The sequence below is a fragment of the Myotis brandtii genome, unplaced genomic scaffold (assembly GCF_000412655.1).
Source record: "Myotis brandtii unplaced genomic scaffold, ASM41265v1 scaffold43, whole genome shotgun sequence".
Classification (NCBI taxonomy): domain Eukaryota; kingdom Metazoa; phylum Chordata; class Mammalia; order Chiroptera; family Vespertilionidae; genus Myotis; species Myotis brandtii.
Window position 1 is genome coordinate 5,197,364 of NW_005366455.1, and position 21,314 is coordinate 5,218,677.

At 38.2% G+C, this 21,314-nt stretch overlaps 1 protein-coding gene across 1 annotated transcript in view; it reads right to left on the reverse strand.

Annotated features, from left to right (window-relative positions):
- The window catches only part of LOC102240033 (cytochrome P450 20A1), a 32,786-nt gene extending 11,918 nt beyond the window's left edge, over nucleotides 1–20,868 (reverse strand). The window contains exons 1-8 of the mRNA XM_014546113.1: nucleotides 20,850–20,868; nucleotides 18,226–18,275; nucleotides 17,205–17,371; nucleotides 13,240–13,382; nucleotides 10,628–10,795; nucleotides 7,587–7,665; nucleotides 4,125–4,240; nucleotides 2,927–2,981 (exon numbers count right to left, since the gene is read on the reverse strand). Coding sequence (XP_014401599.1) covers nucleotides 2,927–2,981; nucleotides 4,125–4,240; nucleotides 7,587–7,665; nucleotides 10,628–10,795; nucleotides 13,240–13,365 — 544 coding nt within the window. The 5' untranslated portion in view covers nucleotides 13,366–13,382; nucleotides 17,205–17,371; nucleotides 18,226–18,275; nucleotides 20,850–20,868. The remainder of the gene's footprint in view (nucleotides 1–2,926; nucleotides 2,982–4,124; nucleotides 4,241–7,586; nucleotides 7,666–10,627; nucleotides 10,796–13,239; nucleotides 13,383–17,204; nucleotides 17,372–18,225; nucleotides 18,276–20,849) is intronic.
- Nucleotides 20,869–21,314: the final 446 nt, after the last annotated feature.

Here is a 21,314-nt window from a genome sequence, read left to right on the forward strand (position 1 = left end):
CACAATCACCACACTGTTGTCAATTGTCTGGTTCACTCAACCTTGTAAAATAAAATACTGATTTATCAGTTCACTCAGGAGCCCTAATGAAATGACTCATACAAATCAAAGTAGCAGGAGCTTTACCTACAAGTCAATATTCTAAATTTTCACTTGTAAGAGTGTAGATACCCTGGCTTAAGAACTGGGACTGGTTATTGCTTAGGACAGTGGTTCTCAAAAATCCCCTCACACCCACAGATTCTGATTTAGTAGGTTTAGGGTAGGATCGAAGCATCTAACAAATACCACAATTATTTTCATGAACACCAAAATTGGAAAATCACTAGCGTATGGCTTACTTTTGGTTAAAATGGTTTATGGATTATATTCACTGTGGCAATGAAAAGGTAAGAAAATTACATGATGAACATAAAACAGAGAAAATAAAGTAGTTAGATTTTCTTTAGTAATCCACTGGGATTACAACTATTCAAAGAATTAAACCATCCACATTATATAGTACTTCTTCCCCTAGATTATGTTTGACTCCGCTCTACTTTTTCTATGTCAAGTACTTTTCAAAATACATTTACTAATTTGTACCTCTACTTAATATTTCTTTCCTGAGCTAGTAAGGGCTGCTATAAATTTGTCTCAAATTTAAATTTTAACTCACATATTATCCAATTCCCATGCCTAGAAAAGACATAATTCACTTTCTGTACTAAATGTTACTAATAAAATCAATAGCTACCTGGTCCTCAATTATTTTGATAATTGCTCACATCTAGAGTTCAAAAAAGGCACATGATGAGTAACTGCCTGTCCTGAACTTTTTCCTACATATGCTTCCTTATTATGGCTTTTGAGTGAACTGCAGAATTTCTGTTTCACAAAATAAATGAACAAGCAGAACAAAAACAGACTCACAGACACAGAGAACATTTTGACAGTTGCCAGATGGGAGGGGGTTTAAGGGTATGGTGAAAAAGGTGAAGAAATTAAGAAGAACAAATTGGTTGTTACAGAATAGTCATGGGGATGTAAAGCACAGCATAGGGAATACAGTCAGAAATATTCTAATAACTATGTATGGTATCAGATGGGTGCAAGATTTATCAAATACTGTATGAATGAATGGTACTCTGCTAAACTAAAATTAGTAATTTATGTAATGTCTAATCACTGGGGTGTGCACCTGAAACTAACATAATAATGTATGTCAACTGTAATTGAAAAATAAAAATGACTTTAAGATAAAAAAAAGACGAGTGACATGAAAACTAGTGCAGATAGTGTACAATATGTATATGTATGCAATTTTACAAAATTGCATAGTAAAATATAATACTGAAAGATTTAGTACAAAAATTTGAATATAGTAGGCACATGTACACCCAGCTTGACTAAATGGTCATTTAAAAATTAACATCACTGTACAAGCTTCATAATTTCAAACAATGGTTCCTTTGCAGAGCTCTATTAAAAATAAAGTATGAATGGAGACAGCTTAAAAGTGTGATTTTAAGCCACTGAACATTCTTTAATTATACTACTGAACCAAGATACAATTTTATAGTTGGAAGATACCTTGGAGGTCGTCTACAGCTAAATCCTTATTTTAGAAAAGGAGAAAATGCAGGGTAAGTACCTTGGTTCAAGGCTGTCAGCAGCAGAGGAGGAACTTGATGCTTTCCTGCCTATCTTGCCTCTCAAAAACTTCAGAAGTGACTTAAAAATAACCAGCCCAATGCAAATAAATAATCCTCTGAAAATTTCAAATCAGATTAAAATATTTACTCAACCTTGGAAATGATCACTTTTTGTGATATCTAGAGGACAACTGATTCAGATTTATTCTAAGGACTTTAGCAAAAATATATTTTAATGCAATAAAATATTAAAACAAGTTAAGCATTTTAAAAAAAGATCCAATACAGCCCTGGCTGGGTGGCTCAGTTGGTTAGAGCATTGTCTCCTACACCAAAAGATTTGGGTTCAATTCCCGGTTAGGGCACATACCTAGGTTTCAGGATCCCCAGTTGGGGCTCACACAGGAGGCAACTGATGTCTGTCTCCGTCTGTCTGTCTGTCTCTCTCGCTCTCTCTCTGTCACTCTAAAAATGAAAAATCAATAAAAATATATCCTCAGGTGAGGATTTTTTTAAAAAAAGGTTCAATACATCATATTTACACAAGCTTACCTTAATTCCATTTAATTTATAATATCTGAACATCTCTTAATGTTGAAAATTTTACAGCAAGAAAAATTGATGGGGAGTTTGTATGTGTAGTCTTTGTTTTTAAGAAAAGTTCCTTCAACAGAAAGAGTTGTAAATGAATCCTTCAAGTGAACATGAATTTTTTGGATTTTAAACTAATATTTTAATACTTCCTTTAACATTTTATGTTACTATAATTTTATAGATATACACAAATTTTTATAAATACTGTATGAATGAATGGTACTCTGCTAAACTAAAATTCAGTAAGGAAACTTAGAAACATATCACACCCATTTTAGAGTTTGAAAGAAAAGCACCTTCAATCTGACAAAAGAGTGCTTCTGAATCATGATTCCTGTGGCCCATCTCTTCTGCTGGTAGACCTTAGTAATAGCAGCCCAAACGAGTCAAAGTGAAATGCCCCAGCAGGAAACTGAAAAGCTCACTGCTCGGTTGGAAAGGTGTCAACAGCAGTTCATTTTTAAAGCACTAACTAGAATTCACAATCCATAAAGTGTGTCAAACTTTTTATGGCACTGTTCAGAGGTGGCATAGAACACCTGGGGTTTTTAAAAAGGTACCTGTGTGAATCAAGTCTTGCAAACAAGAATAAAAAAGAAGGGGGGGGGGGATTATAAAGAGTGTTTCCTTTATTTTAGAATAGCTTTAGCCTTGTATATTTTATACTCTATCTCCAGAAGGATTCAAGGAATACTTACATTTTGCAGTTATTATGCAACTTGCCAGAGAAAATATCATACTGTCTTCTAGGATCTAGAAAACAAAGTGAAGTTTAGAAAATATGAAATGCAAAGTGGCCTGTATCAGGCCCTACTAAAATAACCTATTCTGTAATAGGGGTCAAGGTAAGGGGAAAAGTCTATATTATGTTTCACAACTAAGTATTTATTATGTTTCAGTTAAAAAGTCTATATGAGAACCAATCTAAATATCGTATTGCCTTTCTCCATGCAGTAAACATTTATCTATATTACTGTCTCATGGTAATTTTTGCAAATAAACTGGCTCAGTCCTCCCTTTCTGGCTTGGCCTGGTGCAGCAATGAAGCCTCAGGAACCACAGAAAGCCTGCCACTCACTGTCCTGGGAGCCTGATTCAATGCCTGCACTCACACACACACCAAAAAGCCACTTCTGTCTATGAAGACTTGCATGTGCGGAATAAAAGGGTGTGGCAATAATGGCTCCCCTCCTGTCTTTTGCCTGACAACACCATAGGTGCGCTGGGGGGAACAGACACACACTGGAACAAGCCAAGCTGCACATCTGGTCATGCAGGCAGAGCAGCTTAGTTGATAAAGGCTTATACAGGCCCTCCTATTTTATGATCAGAGATTTTTGGCTCAATATTTGCTTCCCAATCCTATATAATAAAAGGCTAATATGCAAATCGACCAAAAGGCACAATGACTGGTTGCTATGATGTGCACTGACCATGAGGGGGCAGATGCTCAATGCAGAAGCTGCCCCCTGGTGGTCAGTGCGCTCCCAGAGGGGGAACGCTGCTCAGCCAGAAGCCGGGCTCACAGCTGGCGAGTGCTGTGGCAGTGGCGGGAGTCTCTCCCACCTCCACAGCAGCACTAAGGACCCCTCAGGGGATGTCCGACTAACGGCTTAGGCCTGCTCCCCATGGGAGGGCACAGGCCAGGCTGAGCCCCCCCCCCCCGCCCGAGTGTATGAATTTCATGCACTGAGCCTCTAGTTATTAAATAATAAACAACTGCTTCAAAGAGCTAAATATCAGGAGACTAAATACTAATACTGTTTATGGATGATATACAGTAAAAGAAAAGAAAGCCATTGGATTTTGGAGGCCATCTGGATTAAATGAATAAAAACCACACTCTATACATGTATGATTATTTTTTATTTGAAAAATGTTTAACAATTACATTACCTGTTGGTCATTAAGGTTTCCCTGTACTAAGGAGTCAATGAAAATACGTTGACTAATGTTCTTTCCTTTTCGTTCTTTTATGATTTTCTTCAAAATAGATTCCAGTTGCATAAGGGCTTAGTGAAAAAAAAAAAAATTTAGAATATATGCACTTGTAAAGATTAAACTTTAAAATATTTCTGTACAATGCTATTACTACAGAATAAAATTTTCAAAGGTAAAGTAGTAACCAACAATTTTTTAAAAGCTAATTTATGTTTAAATTCATCTACTTTCTTTTCCTTCTCTTCACTAAATTTTATACGTATACAAAAAAGTACATAAGCTATATATGCACCATCGAAGGAATAATTATAAAGCAAACACCCATAATATCGCCACCCAGGTCAAGAAGTAGGACAATGCCAGCACCTTAGAGGCCTCCACACACATATACCTCTCCACTGATATTATCCACCTCGCTTCTAATTTCTGTCCTCTTAACTTTACTCTTTCCTCAAATCAGGCATCACCCAGTTTAGGGACAGAAACAGATGTGAAATAGCAAGAAAAGGGCCCAGCCAGCGTGCCTCAATGGCTGAATGTTGACCTATGAACCAGGAAGTCATGGTTGGATTCCCAGTCGGGGCACAGGCCCAGGATGCAGGCTCGATCCCCAGTGAGGGGCGTGCAGGAGGCAGCCTATCAATGACTCTCTCTCATCATTGATGTTTCTATCTTTCTGTCCCTCTCCCTTCCTCTCTGAAATCAATAAAAATCTATATATTAAAAGAGAAAACTCCTAAAACCTAAAAGATATAGAGTAGCTGATATCCAACAATCAAAAGAATTATCCAAAGATCATTTCTCAGTTCCCATCTTACTTGGCTTATCACAGCACTTGATGATGTCGACCACTTACTTGCAGGAAACACTTGGTCATTTGGCTTCCAGGATTCACACTCTCTCAGACTCCACGCTTTCCTCCCACTCCCCTACCTGCCCATTCTCAGTCTCCTTTGTTGATTCCTTCTCATCTCTAGAATTTTTTCATGGTAGAATGTCCAAGGTCACATATCAGTTTTTGGAACTCTTCTCTGTTGCTATTTACATTCAATTAGATTGGTGATCACCAGCCCCAAGGCTTTAAATACAATCTATGTACTTAACACTCGAAGATTTATATTTCCAGTCAGGACCTTTCCCCTGAACTCCAGACTCATGTATCTTATAACCATCTCAGCATCTCCTCTTGGCTGCCTGAAACATATTAAACATACCATATCCAAAACTGACCCTTGATCTTTCCCCTCAAAGCCGATCTTCCTAGTCTGTCCATCTTATTTCCCAATAGCTTTAATTTCCAATTACTTAGGCCTAGAATCTGGGTATCCTCCTTCTCGCTTATACCCCACATCTAATCTGTCGACCCATGTTGGTGGATCTGTCTTCCAAATACAGAATTATTCTCCCTTATTTTTTTTCTTGCTACATTTTCTGTTGCCTGACACTGAGTCCACACCACATTATTTCTCTTGCCTGGTTCATTGCAATAGCTCCCTAAGTAGTCTTCCCACTTCTGCTCTCGGTACCTCCAACCTATCATAGCAACCAGAGTGATCCTTTAAAAACAGAATTCAGCCCTGGCGGGTTTGGCTCAGTGGATAGAGCGTCGGCCTGTGGACTGAAGGGTCCTGGGTTCGATTTTGGTCAAGGGCACATGCCCAGTGGGGGGCATGCGGGAGGCAGCCAATAGATGGTTCTCTCTCATCATTGATGTTTCTATCTCTCTCTCCCTCTCCCTTCCTCTCTGGAATCAATAAAAAATATCTTCTAAAAAAAACATAATTCAGATCATAACTCTGCTCAAAACCTTCCAGTGGCTTCCTATCTCATAGTAAGAACCTATTCACACAATGATCTACAAACCAGACAAAATCTGTCCCTATCCCCAGTCATTCTAGCCTCATCTCCTTCTATTCCTCTCTGACTCACTTCACCACAGACACACCCTGTTATACCTTAAATATACCATGGAGAATCCCACCTCAAGGACTTGGCAATTACTTTTCCTCTACATGGAATATTCCTCCCTTGGTCGTAGGATGTCCACATGACAGTTACCTTACCTCTTACAACTGTTTGCTCAAAGGTCACCTAACTTGGTGAGGCCTTTCCTAATGGCCTTATTTAAAATTGTAACCTCCTCACCTCTAGCACTCCCTATCCCCCTTCCTGATTTAATTTTCTCTGTAGCACTTTGCATTTTTAACACACTATTGCGTTTATTTATTTAGATTATTGTCTGCCTCTTTCCACTAGAATGTGCTGCCACAAAGACAGGAATTTTTGTTTGCTTTGTTATACAATCTACTTTATTTAGAATCTAAAAAATTATAAGTTATTCATTTCCATTTATATTAATTGAATCAATGTTTGTGAAATACATTTTTTATTAAGGGGAGTACTCTAAATGCATCCATCGAGATAATCAGAATGGTTACAAAAACTAGATAGCAGAAAAATGTATCAATTAAGTTGGCTTTTCTGGACTTAATCTGGACATCAAGGGAATCACTGAAATGGTCAGCCCCATGAGGACAGGGATTGTTGTCTTCTATACAAAGAAGAGGGCCCAGCACATATGGGCCTGAATAAACATCTGCTGAAAGAATAAAGGAAGAGAATCCCGAGAAGCAATACTGTTATATATGGAAAACAACCCATTATTCCAATGCAGTTTATGGATTTTAATTTACCCCAGCCTAACTCCAAAAAAGGAACTGAAGCAGCTCAGAATAAAGGTATTAAAGCATTACAATCATTAAATTATTGACAGAATATGCAAAATAAAATAAAAAAGGGGAGAATAACTTGGGGGAGCCATCTTAAACTAAAACTGCTATTTTTCTGAGTTTACAAAGTTGTAACCAATGCCAAACGATTTTGAAAATATTGTTTTCAAAATTATATATGTTATAATGGCAATAATTTTTATGTTGCTACATTTTTTACAAATATTACAAAATATTTAATTATATTGATATGATTTTCTTAACAATTCCTATGTTGTTGGACATTTATATTGTTTCTGGTTTTCTACTTGCAGAAATAGCAGGGACAGAAATATTCAAGAAATATTTTTCTCTTTCTAGGTAATTTAATCCATCATTTATTAATCTTACCATGTGTCATCAAAATGCTTTCCTAGAGTTGTACACTTACACTCTCCATTAATCCTGTAGGCTATTCCAACTCTACAGCATTCTCATTCTGCAGTGAATGCTAGAATTTCATTTATAAATTCACTACTTTTTCCTCTCATTTGTTTAAGAACTTCCATTATGGGAAATGTAGGGGGGGGGGAGGGAAGAGAGAGAAAAAAACCCCATGATTTATAATTTCATTGTTCCGAAATAGCCCTATTAAAGTAAAGCACATATCCTTTTGTCCTCACTAGAAATTAAGAGTGGCAAAACTTACCATCTTCATATTGTTTTTTCCGAGTTGTACTTTTATCAAGTGATCCATCTAGAAAGCCTTTCCCGATCTCAGCCCAAACCTAAAAATAGGAAAACACACCTACTATCTAATAGGTAGATTTTCTAAATAATAAAACAATCTAAGCTAATAATTGAAGAACTCCAGCCTCACGAACAGAACTTATAATTAAGCTCTCACTTTTAAATAAGCTACATAATCATTTACTCCATAGTCTATGAGAATAGGACAAATATATTTTAATAATTTCCATCAAGAAACTTTCAAATTAATTATAACTGAAAAGTCCAAAGTTCCTTTTCTTCCCTTGCCAGTGTAGCTCAGTTGGTTGGGCATTATGCCGTGTACCCAAAGCTTGCCAGTTTGGTTCTATTCTGGGTCAGGGCACATACCCAGGTTTCGGGTTCAATCCCGGTTGGGGTGTGTGTGGGAGGCAACTAATCGATGTTTCTCTCTCTCTCTCTCTCTCTCTTTCTCTCTCTCTCTCGCACGCGCGCGCTTCTTTCCTCCCTCCCTCTCTCTGTCTCTCCCACCCATCCACTCTCTCTAAAAATCAATGGTAACAATATCCTTCAGTAAGGATTAATAATAAAAAACAAAAAAGAAAGAAAGAAATATGGGCAAAAGACATGAGAAAGCATCCCACAAAAAAAACAACAATACAAGTATTCAACAAAAATATTAAACAATGTGTAACCTCACAAACAATAGAATAATTATATATTTTAATCATGAAATATCATTTCTGAACAATTAAGTAGGCAAGTATTTAAAGGACCAATAATTCTAAATGTCAAAAGCACAAGGAAAGAGCACACTAATGTTGGTGAGAAAATAACTGCGACAATGTTTCTGGAGAGACACAGTCAGCGACTGAATGTGAGGTGTACATTTTTCACAGCTCAACATCTGTGCAATCGGTATGCACCTTACAACTGAGGCCGGCTCCCAACTGCTGTCAGCCATGAAGCGGTCATGATGAAGTTGTTATCACCTCTGCATTCACAACGTGGTTATTATTCCCGGTGACATGCACCCCTTGGTGTTTCAAACATTAGAAGATCATTTGAGGTAGGATTTCAAGTCATGTTTATGTGGTAGGCAGTTAGACAGACATGACCAGAGTAGGGAGGAAGGGCTAGGTATAGAAGGTCACCAGGGTGAAAAGTCTCGGATGCCTAGCAAAGGACAAATGGAGGGTGGGACCTCACCCTCAGGGTGACCCTTCCTCCACTAGCTTATCCCTGGTCATGCATGGGGTTTGGATACCCTGGCCTTTCCTCCCTAGAGATAACATCTAGGCCTCAGCTATATTTCAGCTCCAGGCCCAGAAAAGCAGCAAAACCAGACAAGTGACACCAAGGCTGACCTTAGGACAAGCTGCATTGGATAATGACCCCCTGCCCTGGCACTGACCAATCAACCAGTAGAGACCTGGACCCTGAAAGGACACACCTGGAAAGCTGCTGAATATTCTATTGAAACCTTCCCCTGGGATCTCCCCTGAATCTCTACCCTTAAAACCCTTAAGATAGAGGATCCAGTGCACTCTTCTCTCAGAGCACCCCTTCACCTGTCTTCCCCCACCTCTCATCTCCTCTCTTCCTCCCCACAGGTGCATTACCTTGACCTTCCTCACTTCTGAGCTCTAAGGGCCCCTCCTTTGCCTCTATAACTTGTTTCCTAAGCCCATTTCTTCTATGAATTACTTCTACCTCTGTGATTTTCCAAATAAATGTTCTCTTATAGTTTGAGTCTTGGCTCTGAATTCTTTCCTAGCTACACTCAAGTACTGAGATTGCTAAACCCAGGTCTGATCTGACACCACTGGTCTAACACACCTGGTGCCCTTCCTACTGCCTCCAACATTTATAGCCTGAAAACTTTTCTTTGACAACTTCTACTAATGTTAAGAAATATACATTTCTGCCTGGTCAATGTGGCTCAGTGGTTGAGTGTCAACCTATGAACCAGAAGGTCACGGTTCGATTCCTGATCAGGGCACATGCCCAGTGGAGGGCAAGCAAGAGGCAGCTGATCAATGATTCTCTCTCATCATTGATGTTTCTCTCTCTCTCTCTTCCTCTCTAAAACCAATAAAAATATATTTTTAAAAAAAATAGAGAAAAATCAATTCCATATGTGAATCTAGAAAGGGCACTAGTAAATCAACTTTAAACTGAATTAGCCCTTCTTTAAATCATATTAATCCCATTAGCATTTTTTTGCTCATTAGCTTTAATTCCTTTCTACATAGGACATAGTCTAGTACTATTAAATATAGTTTTTTCTTTATTCTAGAATTCAGTATTATTTCGTAATATACGTGGTATTAAAAGAAAATTTATTTAATTATCTAATTTTTAAATTTCAAAAGTAATTCTTAAATTTTTTAAAGAGACAACAATTATCTTCACTTACATTGTTGTTTTTAACCCCAAACAGTGAAATTCTATACTATAGAACCTTAAACATTATTCTTTTTAAAAAATATATTTTTATTGATTTCAGAGAAGAAGGGAGAGGGAGAGAGAGAGATAGAAACATCAATGATGAGAGAGAATCATTGATCGGCTGCTTTCTGCAAGCCCCCCACTAGGGATTGAGCCCATAACCTGGGCATGTGCCCTTGAATGGAATCGAACCTGGGACCTTTCAGTTCACAGGCTGACGCTCTATCCACTCAGCCAAACCAGCTAGGGCTAAACCTTATTCTTGAGAGGCAAAAATCTACATTATTTAACTATCTAATTTGATGAGAATAATTTTTTTTAAAACATATTTTATTGATTTTTTACAGAGAGGAAGGGAGAAGGATAGAGAGTTAGAAACATCGATGAGAGAGAAACATTGATCAGCTGCCTCCTGCACACCTCCTACTGGGGATATGCCCGCAACCAAGGTACATGCCCTTGACGGGAATCGAACCTGGGACCTTTCAGTCCGCAGGCCGACGCTCTATCCACTGAGCCAAACCAGTTAGGGCAATGAGAGAATAATTTTAAATTTGGTCCTGGACTTACTGTGCCATGATTCTTCTGGAAGCAAATGACTTCCTGGTCATCTTCAAATGTACTACCCATTACCATCTGTGTAACAGACTTCATAGCAAAACCAAGCATATGCTGGCAAAGGGGTATGTGCTGGGACTCTGGGTAGGAGAGCCATTTATTTAATAATTCTTCTGAAAGCTGAAAGAGAACAGAAGCCCACATGATTTATTGTTCTCTCCTGAATAAGCATTCAAGTGATTGGTTAATTTGTCAGGCTAACTGGCTCCACCTAAAATTACATCCTCAGTGGTTCAGATTCAGATTCTGTCAAAGGGTTGGTTTGCAAAACAAAACAGAACCAGGACCACCACCACCACAACAAAATATATATTTTAAAAGTTCAAAGGCTGGTAAAATCTTAAGGCTAATGGAAATTAAGAGGCTAAATTCTTAGTATCTAATTAAAAATAGCGATGACCATAAAAATCTTGTTACCAATACTGTCACTTGTATCACATAACTGAATTTTGACTTACTTATGCCTTAATCCACTTGTTTTGCACCTTATTCTCTAAATCAATGCAAATACTATAAATGACTCATACAGGATTTTTCTCTAGGCAAACACATCTAGATCTTTTGTTAGAGGATTATGTGAATCTTGACTAGTTCATATTAGGTGGGAATTCTAACAATCTGTTGATGAGCTTCATTTGATAGTCAGATCAGTGTTATATATTAACTTATTATTGATAGAAATGTCCAAATCTATGATAAATGCTTTCATTCATAATAGACTTTTTAAAAATATCCTTTCTAATTTTTCCATGTGTGATATATGTATATTTACATGAAAAACTACCATGTGGTTAAATAACAAGAATGTGTTTATGCTGGAATATTCTTTTACCAGCTATATTTATATGATAAATAAATTACATATATATGATACATAAACTATAAAGACCAAAAAAATATATGCTATTAATCTTATAATTTATCCTGAATAAGGACACATGATACACAATAACTTACTTCTTCAGAATGTTCACGTTAAAATACCATATTAATTTCAAGTAACATAAAATTATATTAGAGAAAACAAGTCAGTCTACCTAGAAGCTGACTTACAATTCAAAAGATAAGATTTTAAAGTATATATCAGTTTTCTGAAAGAATACAAACTTTCTTTTTGAAAAAAGTTTTTAGGTAATTAATCAGTAATTATTGTAAAAATATTAGAATTTCAGAGAAAGCAAATTCTTTTTAATTCCACCTTACATTAAGATATTACTGTGACTGCAATACTCAAAAAGGTTTTTAAAATGAAGAAAAAAAATCACTAGCCAAGCAAAACCACATTCCAGGGTAGCAGAATCAAGCTATAGAGCAGCAATGTGCCAGACTGACTGGGATCAAATCCTAGTCCTACTGTTTACTAGCTATATGTCCTTGGACAAGCAACTTAACCACTCTGTGCTTCCGTTTCTTCATCTAAAAAGAGAGAAATAATAATACATACCTATAAAGTTCTTATGAGGATTAAATGAGCTCATGAAGCTATTGAACCAATGAACTCAATAATTTTGGCTATTAATATTATTACTAAGTTGTCAATTAAAAGGATAGTCATAAATTCTAAAATCCAGAAGTACTTGTTAAATCAAAATTTAGACTCAAAGTCACAGCATAATATTAGATTAAAGCACACAGAAGAGAGAAGTTACACTCACAGAATTAAAGTGGAGGTTTACACTCAGCCTTGGAGCAGAGACAGTCAGGGCAGGAAGGAGTCAGAACACAGGGGATGAGGTTTGTGAAGATGAGAGAAGAGTCAGAACAGAACTCAGATCTGGACCGCCCCCCTCCAAAAAATAAAGGCAAAAGGTTTAGTAAGTCAATATGAAATACACAACTTAATTCGGGGTGATAACTTTAGGTAAGCAGCTATTCTCTTAAAGAAAACCACTGGTATAGACAGCAGTACTCTTCAGTCACATGAAAGGGGCTCTATTGTCTCAGCAAAGCAGGAGGCAAGGACATCCATAGCAAACAAAAAGGGTGGGTAGGACTAGCAATACTACTTTAAGGGTGAAGGTTTGGAACAATCCTATGAGGACACAGAGAACTAACAAAAAGCACACAGGGTTCCTTTTACAGACAAAAAGGAAATGGTATTAATAAGTATTATTTTCACACTCTGTAAATCATTTGTGGAGCTCCTTAAAAATGTCAGATCCACCCCTCCCCCAAAATGTCAGATCCCTTCCCAGTGATTCAATTCATCCAAGTGGATTCCAAAGTAATCTACATATTTAACAAGAGAGAGTTTCAGGTAAACGCAGACCATGTTTTAGGAAACATGTTTCAGGTTTAAAGTCTGGCCTGAAAACAAAGGACAAATCTATTGATATAGAAAAAAATTTCAGGTTCTCTCCACTCCCATAATTTCCATTTATATAGGGAGTCTGGGTGTTAAGTTTTTTGTTTTGTTTTTGTTTGTTTTGTTTTAGAATTTCAGGACAATAAAGATCAGCTTAGAAAGACAAGTAAGAAAAAAGTAGCAAGAAAAAGACACACAACAGTTAAAAAATATGTTATCTGAATTGCAGAACTCCAGGCCAAACTACTTATCACCTTACCTTTAGCAGGAGAGCAAAGTTACTCTGCAGAGAATCAGTCACACCATTTTCATACAATTTTTTTCTTGTGTAGTTTTCACTCACATTCCCACCACCAGATTGATACCTTAACAATGACTTTAGCATGGTTTCAAAAGGGTCCACTGAAACAGACAAATTAAACATTTCAAAGTCAAAGTAATCACTCAAACAACAACAACAACAACAACAACAAAACTTCCAGAAAAAGGACATAGAGATCAGGGAATTATGGGATTGAAACTGAAAGCATGGCAACTTTTTTCCCCCACAACTCCGTTAAGAGGCAATGAAAATTGTCAAGAATAAGTACAATATCCTGACTGGGAATCCCACCATAAACCATTAATACGTGCATACACTTTCTACCTACATGACAACAATATTTTTGACTTCTAAAAAAAAAAAAAAAAAAAAAAAAAAGCCTCATGCCCTAGCTGGTGTTCTCAGGGATTAGAGTGTCAACCTGTGGACCAAAGGGTCTCGGGTTCAATTCCCAGTCAAGGGCACGTACCTGGGTTGCAGGTTCTTTTTCCAGGCCCAGGTCGGGGCATGTGCGGGAGGCAACCAATCTCTCTCTCTCTCTCTCTCTCTCTCTCTCTCTCTCTCCCACCACCCTCTCTCCCTTCCACTCTCTCTTTAAAAATCAATGGGAAAAGTATCCTTGGGTGAGGATTACCAACAACAACAACAAAGCTTCCACTGATTTTAAAGAAAATTTGATGATTCTGTGTAATGGTCAAGTGTTTGAGTTAAAATTATTTAGCTGAATTCAAAAAAAAATTCTTTTCTCCTTTATCCATTATTTGAAGTGTATCTTTCATAACTTTGCTTTCACACACATACAAAAATACGCTATCGTGGTAAACAATTAAAAAAGAAAGTAAAATACATCTAAATCTCACCACAAAGATATCCAGTTAAACATTTTAGAGATCTTTTTTAGAGCTGTTACCATTTCTTAAGAGAGAGAACATTCTGTCAGACTTCACAAAGAACTACAGCCCATTCTTTCAGAGCAGTGTCTCAGCTCATTAGTGTGATCATTTCCTCGCTGTTTACATGCTCCCCGTCCCCAACACTAAACTATAATCTCCACAGGACAGAGACCACATCTGATTTTACTCAGCACTGTATGTCCTGGCAGAGCCATCTTTCTATGATGTGGAAAGCTCAGTGATTCAGGGCATGAACTCAGGCCAGCAGCAGTGCTTCAAGTCCCAGCTCCATCACTCATTAGCGGTGTGACCCTGGGCAAATAATTTAACTTCTCTTAACCTCAATTTTGTCTTCTGTTAAATAGAAATAACCATAATACCTATTTCATAAGGTTGTTCTGAGAATTAAATGATTTAACACTTATAAAAGGTTTAGAATAATATTGCTGGCATATAGTAATTGCTATACAAGTATTTGGTAAACAAAATAAAATACATCTGTATCATCATATTAAGGCCTAAAAGTAATATTAAAAGTATTCTTTTATGCAGCCATTGGTAAGTATATGTTTGCTTCAAATTTTCATTATAAATAATGCTAATGTCTTTTCACATTTATGTGATTATCAATTCATGATAAATTCTTAAAGATTATAATTGCTAAGTCAAATGTTACTGTCAACCTTCTCTCCAGAAGGTTTGTAAACCATTTATACTCCATGTTTCTCCATTCCCTCATCAATAATGAGTTTGTCAATATTTTTCATCTCTTTAGTCAGAGAGGGAAAAATCTCATTTTTATTTGCATACTACTGATTATCAGTGAGGTTGAAATTTGCTTATTGGCCATTTATATTTCTTTCTTAATTACCTTGTTTTCACCCATTTTTCTACAATTGCATTTTATTTTTTTCTTATTGGGTTTTTAAAAAAATTTTTATTTACTTTAACAATTTATTTTTAATCCTCACCTGAGGATATGTTTATTGGTTTGAGAAAGGAATGGAGAAACATTGATGGTTGAGAGAGAAGCATCAATCGGTTGCCTCCAGTATGTCCTTATAACCTAGGTATGTGCCCGGACCAGAACTGAACCCACAACCTTTTCAGAGTACAGATCAATGCTCCAACCAACTGAACCACCAACCCGGGCTTTCTTATTTGTTTTTATTTACTTTATAAATATATGGGTGGGAAACAGTTTTCCCATTTCTTTTAAACTTTTTCATTCCTTTTTATTTTATAAAAATACTAGAGGCCCAGTGCACGAATTCGTGCATGGGTGGGGTCCGGCAGGCCCGCCCCGATGGGGGCAGATCGGGCAGGGGACATGGGAGGTTGGCCGGCTGGCCCCGCCCCTGATTGGGGTGTGGGGGGCTGATCGGGGGCAGGGCTGGTCAGGGAGAGGGACCCCAGGCGGTTGGCGGGCCAGCCCCGCCCCTGTTCAAACTCTGGTTAAGGGGACAATTTGCAATTACCCTTTTATTATATAGGATAGTCATTAATTAATACACACTATGTATAGTAATGAGTGGCCAGCATTTTTCCATTTCTCTCTTTTTCATCTTTTTTCAAGGTTTCTATTATAATACAAATTTTCATTTTTATGTAGACAGATTTATCCAATTTGTGTTTGATGGGTCCTAGATCTCATGTCATGGTAAGAAAAGGATGTTTATCAATACCACCCACAAAATTTAATATTTAACTATTTTTTTCTATTACTTTCATGACTCCATATTTTAATCATTTGGAATTTTCTTTGATAAAGAATAAAGCAGATTTTCCTCCCAAATAGCTAACCAGTTTTCCCAATATAATTTATTAGCTTTCCCTTTATCATAAAATGCTATTTTTATCATGTATACTTGGTTTGTCTACTGAACTAATTACTCTATTCCATTAGTCTGTCTAGTCATATCACAGTATAAGATTCTTTAAATTAATCTAGCTATATGATACACTGTTCTGTCTGATGGTAGAGGTATTCCCCTCATTAATGTTCTTTTCTAGGTTTTTCTTGGCTGCTCATGTACATCCATTCTTCCAGATGTACCCTGGAACTATTTTTTCAGGTTCCCCCAAAAATTTACATTGGGATTTAATTATATATGTACTAGAGGCCCAGTGCATGAAATTCGTGCACTTGGAGGGGGGCCCTCAGCCCGGCCTGCGCCCTCTCGCTGCCTGGGAGCCCTCAGGGGATATCTGACTGACAGCAGCAGTGAGACATCCTTAGTGCTGCCGCGAAGGCAAGAGAGGCTCCCGCCAACGCTACTGCACTCGCCAGCCATGAGCCCAGCTTCTAGCTAAGCAGCGCTCCCCCTTGTGGGAGCGCACTGACCACCAGGGGGCAGCTCCTGCGTTGAGCAGGATCGGGCTGAAACCAGCTCTCTGACATCCTGAGGAGTCTCGGATTGCAAGAGGGTGCAGGCCAGGCCAAGGGACCTCACCAGTGCACAATCAGGGCCAGGGAGGGACGTGGGAGGTTGGCCAGCTGGGGAGGGACCAAGGGAGGGCTCCAGGGCGTGTCCAGCCCATCACCCTCAGTCCCAATCAGCCGGACCCCAGCAGCAAGCTAACCTACCAGTCAGAGCATCTGCCCCCTGGTGGTCAGTGCACATCATAGTGACTGGTCGACCAGTCAAATTACTGCTCCCTGGTGGTCAGTGCACATCATAGCGAGCGGTTGAGCAGCCTTAGCATATTACGCTTTGATTTGTTGAACGGACAACCGGACACTTACCATATTAGGCTTTTATTATATAGGATTTATATAGAGAAACATATAATTAATATATATGTGTGTGAAAAAATAATCATTTTATAATATTGTGTCTTAAACCAGGTAATAAACATAAAAACTTCAGCACAATGCTTGGCCCATAGTATTAAAGCATTCAACAAATGTTAGCTATTCCTATTTAAAAACAATGTATAGCTCTTCATTTAAAGACAATTATTCTTAAAAGATAAGGATCAGCTAATTAGAAAGAAAATTAAACTTACATGTCTTATTGGGGTTGATATGCTGCTTCAGCACATTGACAGTGCCCAAGCTAACCACAGGGCGCCTGCCAAACCAGAAGGAGACCACAGGCCCATATCTCTCATGCAAATTTACCAGGAACTCATGCAAACTTCCACTGTTCACAATATCTGGAAGATTACCATCTCTGAGAAAAGAGCAACATTGAACAAAATAATCAAATTAACTTGGAAGAATCAGAAAAATAACTGTGTCAAGAGATGAAACCAAAGGTATAAGAAATCCAATTACTGCAAAACCCAAAACTCAATTATATTTGACTTCTTCCTTTCTAAAGATATATTTAGACATAGATTTGTCTGATATTTTTAGAGCTCATAATACTTCAAACCAAATAAGAAACATCTGATTTAGAAACTGGAAAAAAAATTTTGCAGCACCTCATTCTGAGACAGCAATGAACATCATCAGAGACTGATGAAAAACATCAGACTAGCTACGGCAATTTTTCATCATTCTATCTTAGTCCTGTCTTTCTATTGTCAACTTTGTCTAATTAAGGGGAAATGAAAGAAATTGAAGGTTTTTATTTATACAGCCCTCCTTTCTGTTCTTAATGAAATTTAGGTTGTATGCTAAGAGGTAAGTTAAAGGTAAATAAAGGAGCCCTGGCTGGTTTTCCCAGTGGTTAGAACATCAGCCTGCAGACCAAAGGGTCTCAGGTTCGATTCCAGGTCAAGGGCAATTATCTTGGTTGCAGGTTCGATCCCCAGCCTGTTGGGGCTCGTGCATGAGGCAACCAATCAACATGCAGCCAATGATACACATCGATATTCCTCTCTCTTTCTCTCTCTCCCCCTTCTCCCTCCCTTCCACTCTCTCTACAAAAAATCAATGCCAAAAAAAATATCCTCAGGTGAGGATTTAAAAAAAAGAGTAAATAAAGGAATTAAATGAGCTAGTAATCTAAAAATTTGACTTAGTCTCCATACCAAAAATTAAGAATTGACTCTACTTGATTCCAAAAAAGTAATTACTCACTTTTCATCCGTTGGAGTAATCCCTGGAATTCCTGCAGCTTGTCTGGAAGCCTTAAAGAAAAATTTTGCAATAGTTTATTTAGTATAATGAATTATCATACAGCCCATAAGTCAGATGTGTTTTGCTAAGACATCTGCAGGACCTTAAATAATGGCTTTCGGCCTAACCGGTTTGGCTCAGTGGATAGAGCGTCAGCCTGTGGACTGAGAGGTCCCAGGTTCGATTCCGGTCAGGGCCATGTGCCTTGGTTGCAAACACATCCCCAGTGGGAGGTGTGCAGAAGGCAGCTGATCGATGTTTCAATAAAACATCTCTTCCTCTCTGTAAAAAATCAATAAAATATATATATATATATAAAATAATGGCTTTCCAATTTGGTTGAATCTCAGGAATTATTCCTATGTTAAATACAAAAACTGGGTTCTTTGTCATTTAAAAGGAGTATCTTAATATTCTTCCTCTGTGCCAATTAATCTAAGGGGTTTGAAGATTTAACATCCCTTCTACATAAATTAATACATAAACAAGCACATTTTTCTTTGTTAAGTTTTTATATATGGTCCCAACTGTCTTGGCTTGAAAAATAAATCAATATCATTGGGGAATTTTTATTTTCTTTAATTTTGAATCAGGTTTATGGTTGCTGTGCTTGGGGTCAGTGTTTTTTCTGATTTTACAACAAGCATATCACTTTTATAATAAGACTTTTATAAAATAATTTTTTAAACATATTTTATTGATTTTTTTTTTACAGAGAGGAAGGGAGAGGAATAGAGAGAAACATCGATGAGAGAGAAACATCGATCAGCTGCCTCCTGCACAGCTCCTACTGGGGATGTGCCCGCAACCAAGGTACATGCCCTTGACTGGAATCGAACCCGGGACCTCTCAGTCTGCAGGCCGACGCTCTATCCACTGAGCCAAACCGGTCAGGGCTAAAATAATTTTTAAATAAACTAAATGTTTATAGAAAAAAATAAATCTAAAATATTCAATTCCAGAATCAATTCTGAATGTTGTCAATGATTTTTACTAGTACTAATCAGAGTTTATCTACTTGGCATATTCTACTTAACATTATGTAAATAAAAGAATCTTGTTTATTTATTTGAACATGTAAAGGAAAACTATGTTCCATCATGGAGCCAGAATTGCTTAATCATTTTCCTACTCTACTGTCGTAAAACATCTGGGCTCTTTTCTTTCTTTAGTTTTCTCATTATTACACATAGTGCTATGAAAATCTTTGTACAACTTTATTTTTTCCTCCTTTGGGGTATGTATGCCAAAAGATAAATACTAGGTAGAAGGGTACTAACTAAAGAGTTTTATAGTTTCTACTAATTACTACAAGAATGCTATCTACACCAGTGATGGCGAACCTATGACACGCGTGTCAGAGGTGACACGCGAACTCATTTTTTTGGTTGATTTTTCTGTGTTAAATGGCATTTAAATATATAAAATAAATATCAAAAATATAAGTCTTTGTTTTACTATGGTTGCAAATATCAAAAAATTTCTATATGTGACATGGCACCAGAGTTAAGTTAAGGTTTTTCAAAATGCTGACACGCCGAGCTCAAAAGGTTCGCCATCACTGATCTAGACAATAGTGTGTGTACCTTGCATTTAACGGATAACAATGAAACCTACAATGTATAATTTTGTAATCGTCTCATCAACAATAAATATTTTTCAAAGTTATTATAAATGGTGGGAAAAAGGATGGAAGAAACCCTGTAACTTGAAAAAGATAGTCAGTGACATAAAAAATCTTATTATTGCCCTGGCCGGTGTGGCACAGATGGTTAGAATGTCCTGGGTCCTGTGCCGGGAAGGGTCACAGGTTTGATTCCCAATCAGGTCACATACCCACCCAAGTTGTAGATCCCATCCCCCGTCTAGGCGTTTACCTACTGGAGGTAAAGATAGATGTTTTTTCGTCTCTCTCTCTCCCTCATCCTTCCCTTCCCTCTAGCATCAATGAAAAACATATCCTCTGGTGAGAATATTTTTTAAATCCTATTTTTATTTTTATTTTCTAGGCTGAAATTATAACTTTTGAAATATGTTTTTATTGATTTCATAGAGGAAGAGAAGGATAGAAACATCAATGATGAGAGAGAATCATTGATTGGCTGCCTCCCTCATGCCCCCTACTGGGGACCGAGCCCACAACCCGGCCATGTGCCCTTGACCGGAATCGAATCCGGGACCCTTCAGTCCGCAGGCCGAGGCTTTATCCACTGAGCCAAACCGGCTGGAGCGAGGCTGAAATTATTAATGACTGAAGCAAGTTTCCTGACTTCCCTTTAAAAATTATAGATCGGCAGCATTCATCTATTAGTTCTTGCTCCAGAAATTCCATTAAAATGAAAGTGAAGAAATAAAAAGAGGAGAAAACCAGGATAAAGAGGAGCCCGCAGCGTGGCTCAGTGTCCACTCTGAACCAGGAGGTCACGCTCCATTCCGGGTCAGGGCACCCGCCGGGTTTCTGCTGGACCCCCAGGGGGGGGCGAGCCGATCAGTGATTCTCTCTCATCACAGCTGTTTCTCTCTCCCCCCCCCTCCCTTCCTCTCTGAAATCAATTTTTAAAAAATGTATTTAAAAAAAGATATACCGGAAATTCCAGCTTGTGCAGTTGCACTATTCCAGCCTATTTGCCAGCTGGGAACTGTCTGCGGTGTGCCCCATCCCCAGCGGTGTATCCGGGTGCTGAGCAGCCACTCCACACCGTTATCTTGTCTGCAGAGCACGTTTCAGAGGTGATTCCCGCTTGGCTGTCGGGGCCACCCTCCGAGGGTGACAGGGGCAAGTAGAGCAGCAAGACGGGCAGGAGGTCCCGAGACAGAGGGCAGTGCCCAAGTCAAGCTCAAACGCATCAAAAGGCACCGAAAGGCGGGGAACACACACACACACACACACACACACACACACACACACACACGCGGCGGAAGAATCCTCGGGAAAGGAGGGAGGGGCGCGCCCCGTGTTTCCTCCCAGACACAACCAGAAAATGAAATTTGGGGTTGACAGAGTCCCTGCGAGGAGCCACCCAAAGAACTTGAGACCCGCCCCGTCACAA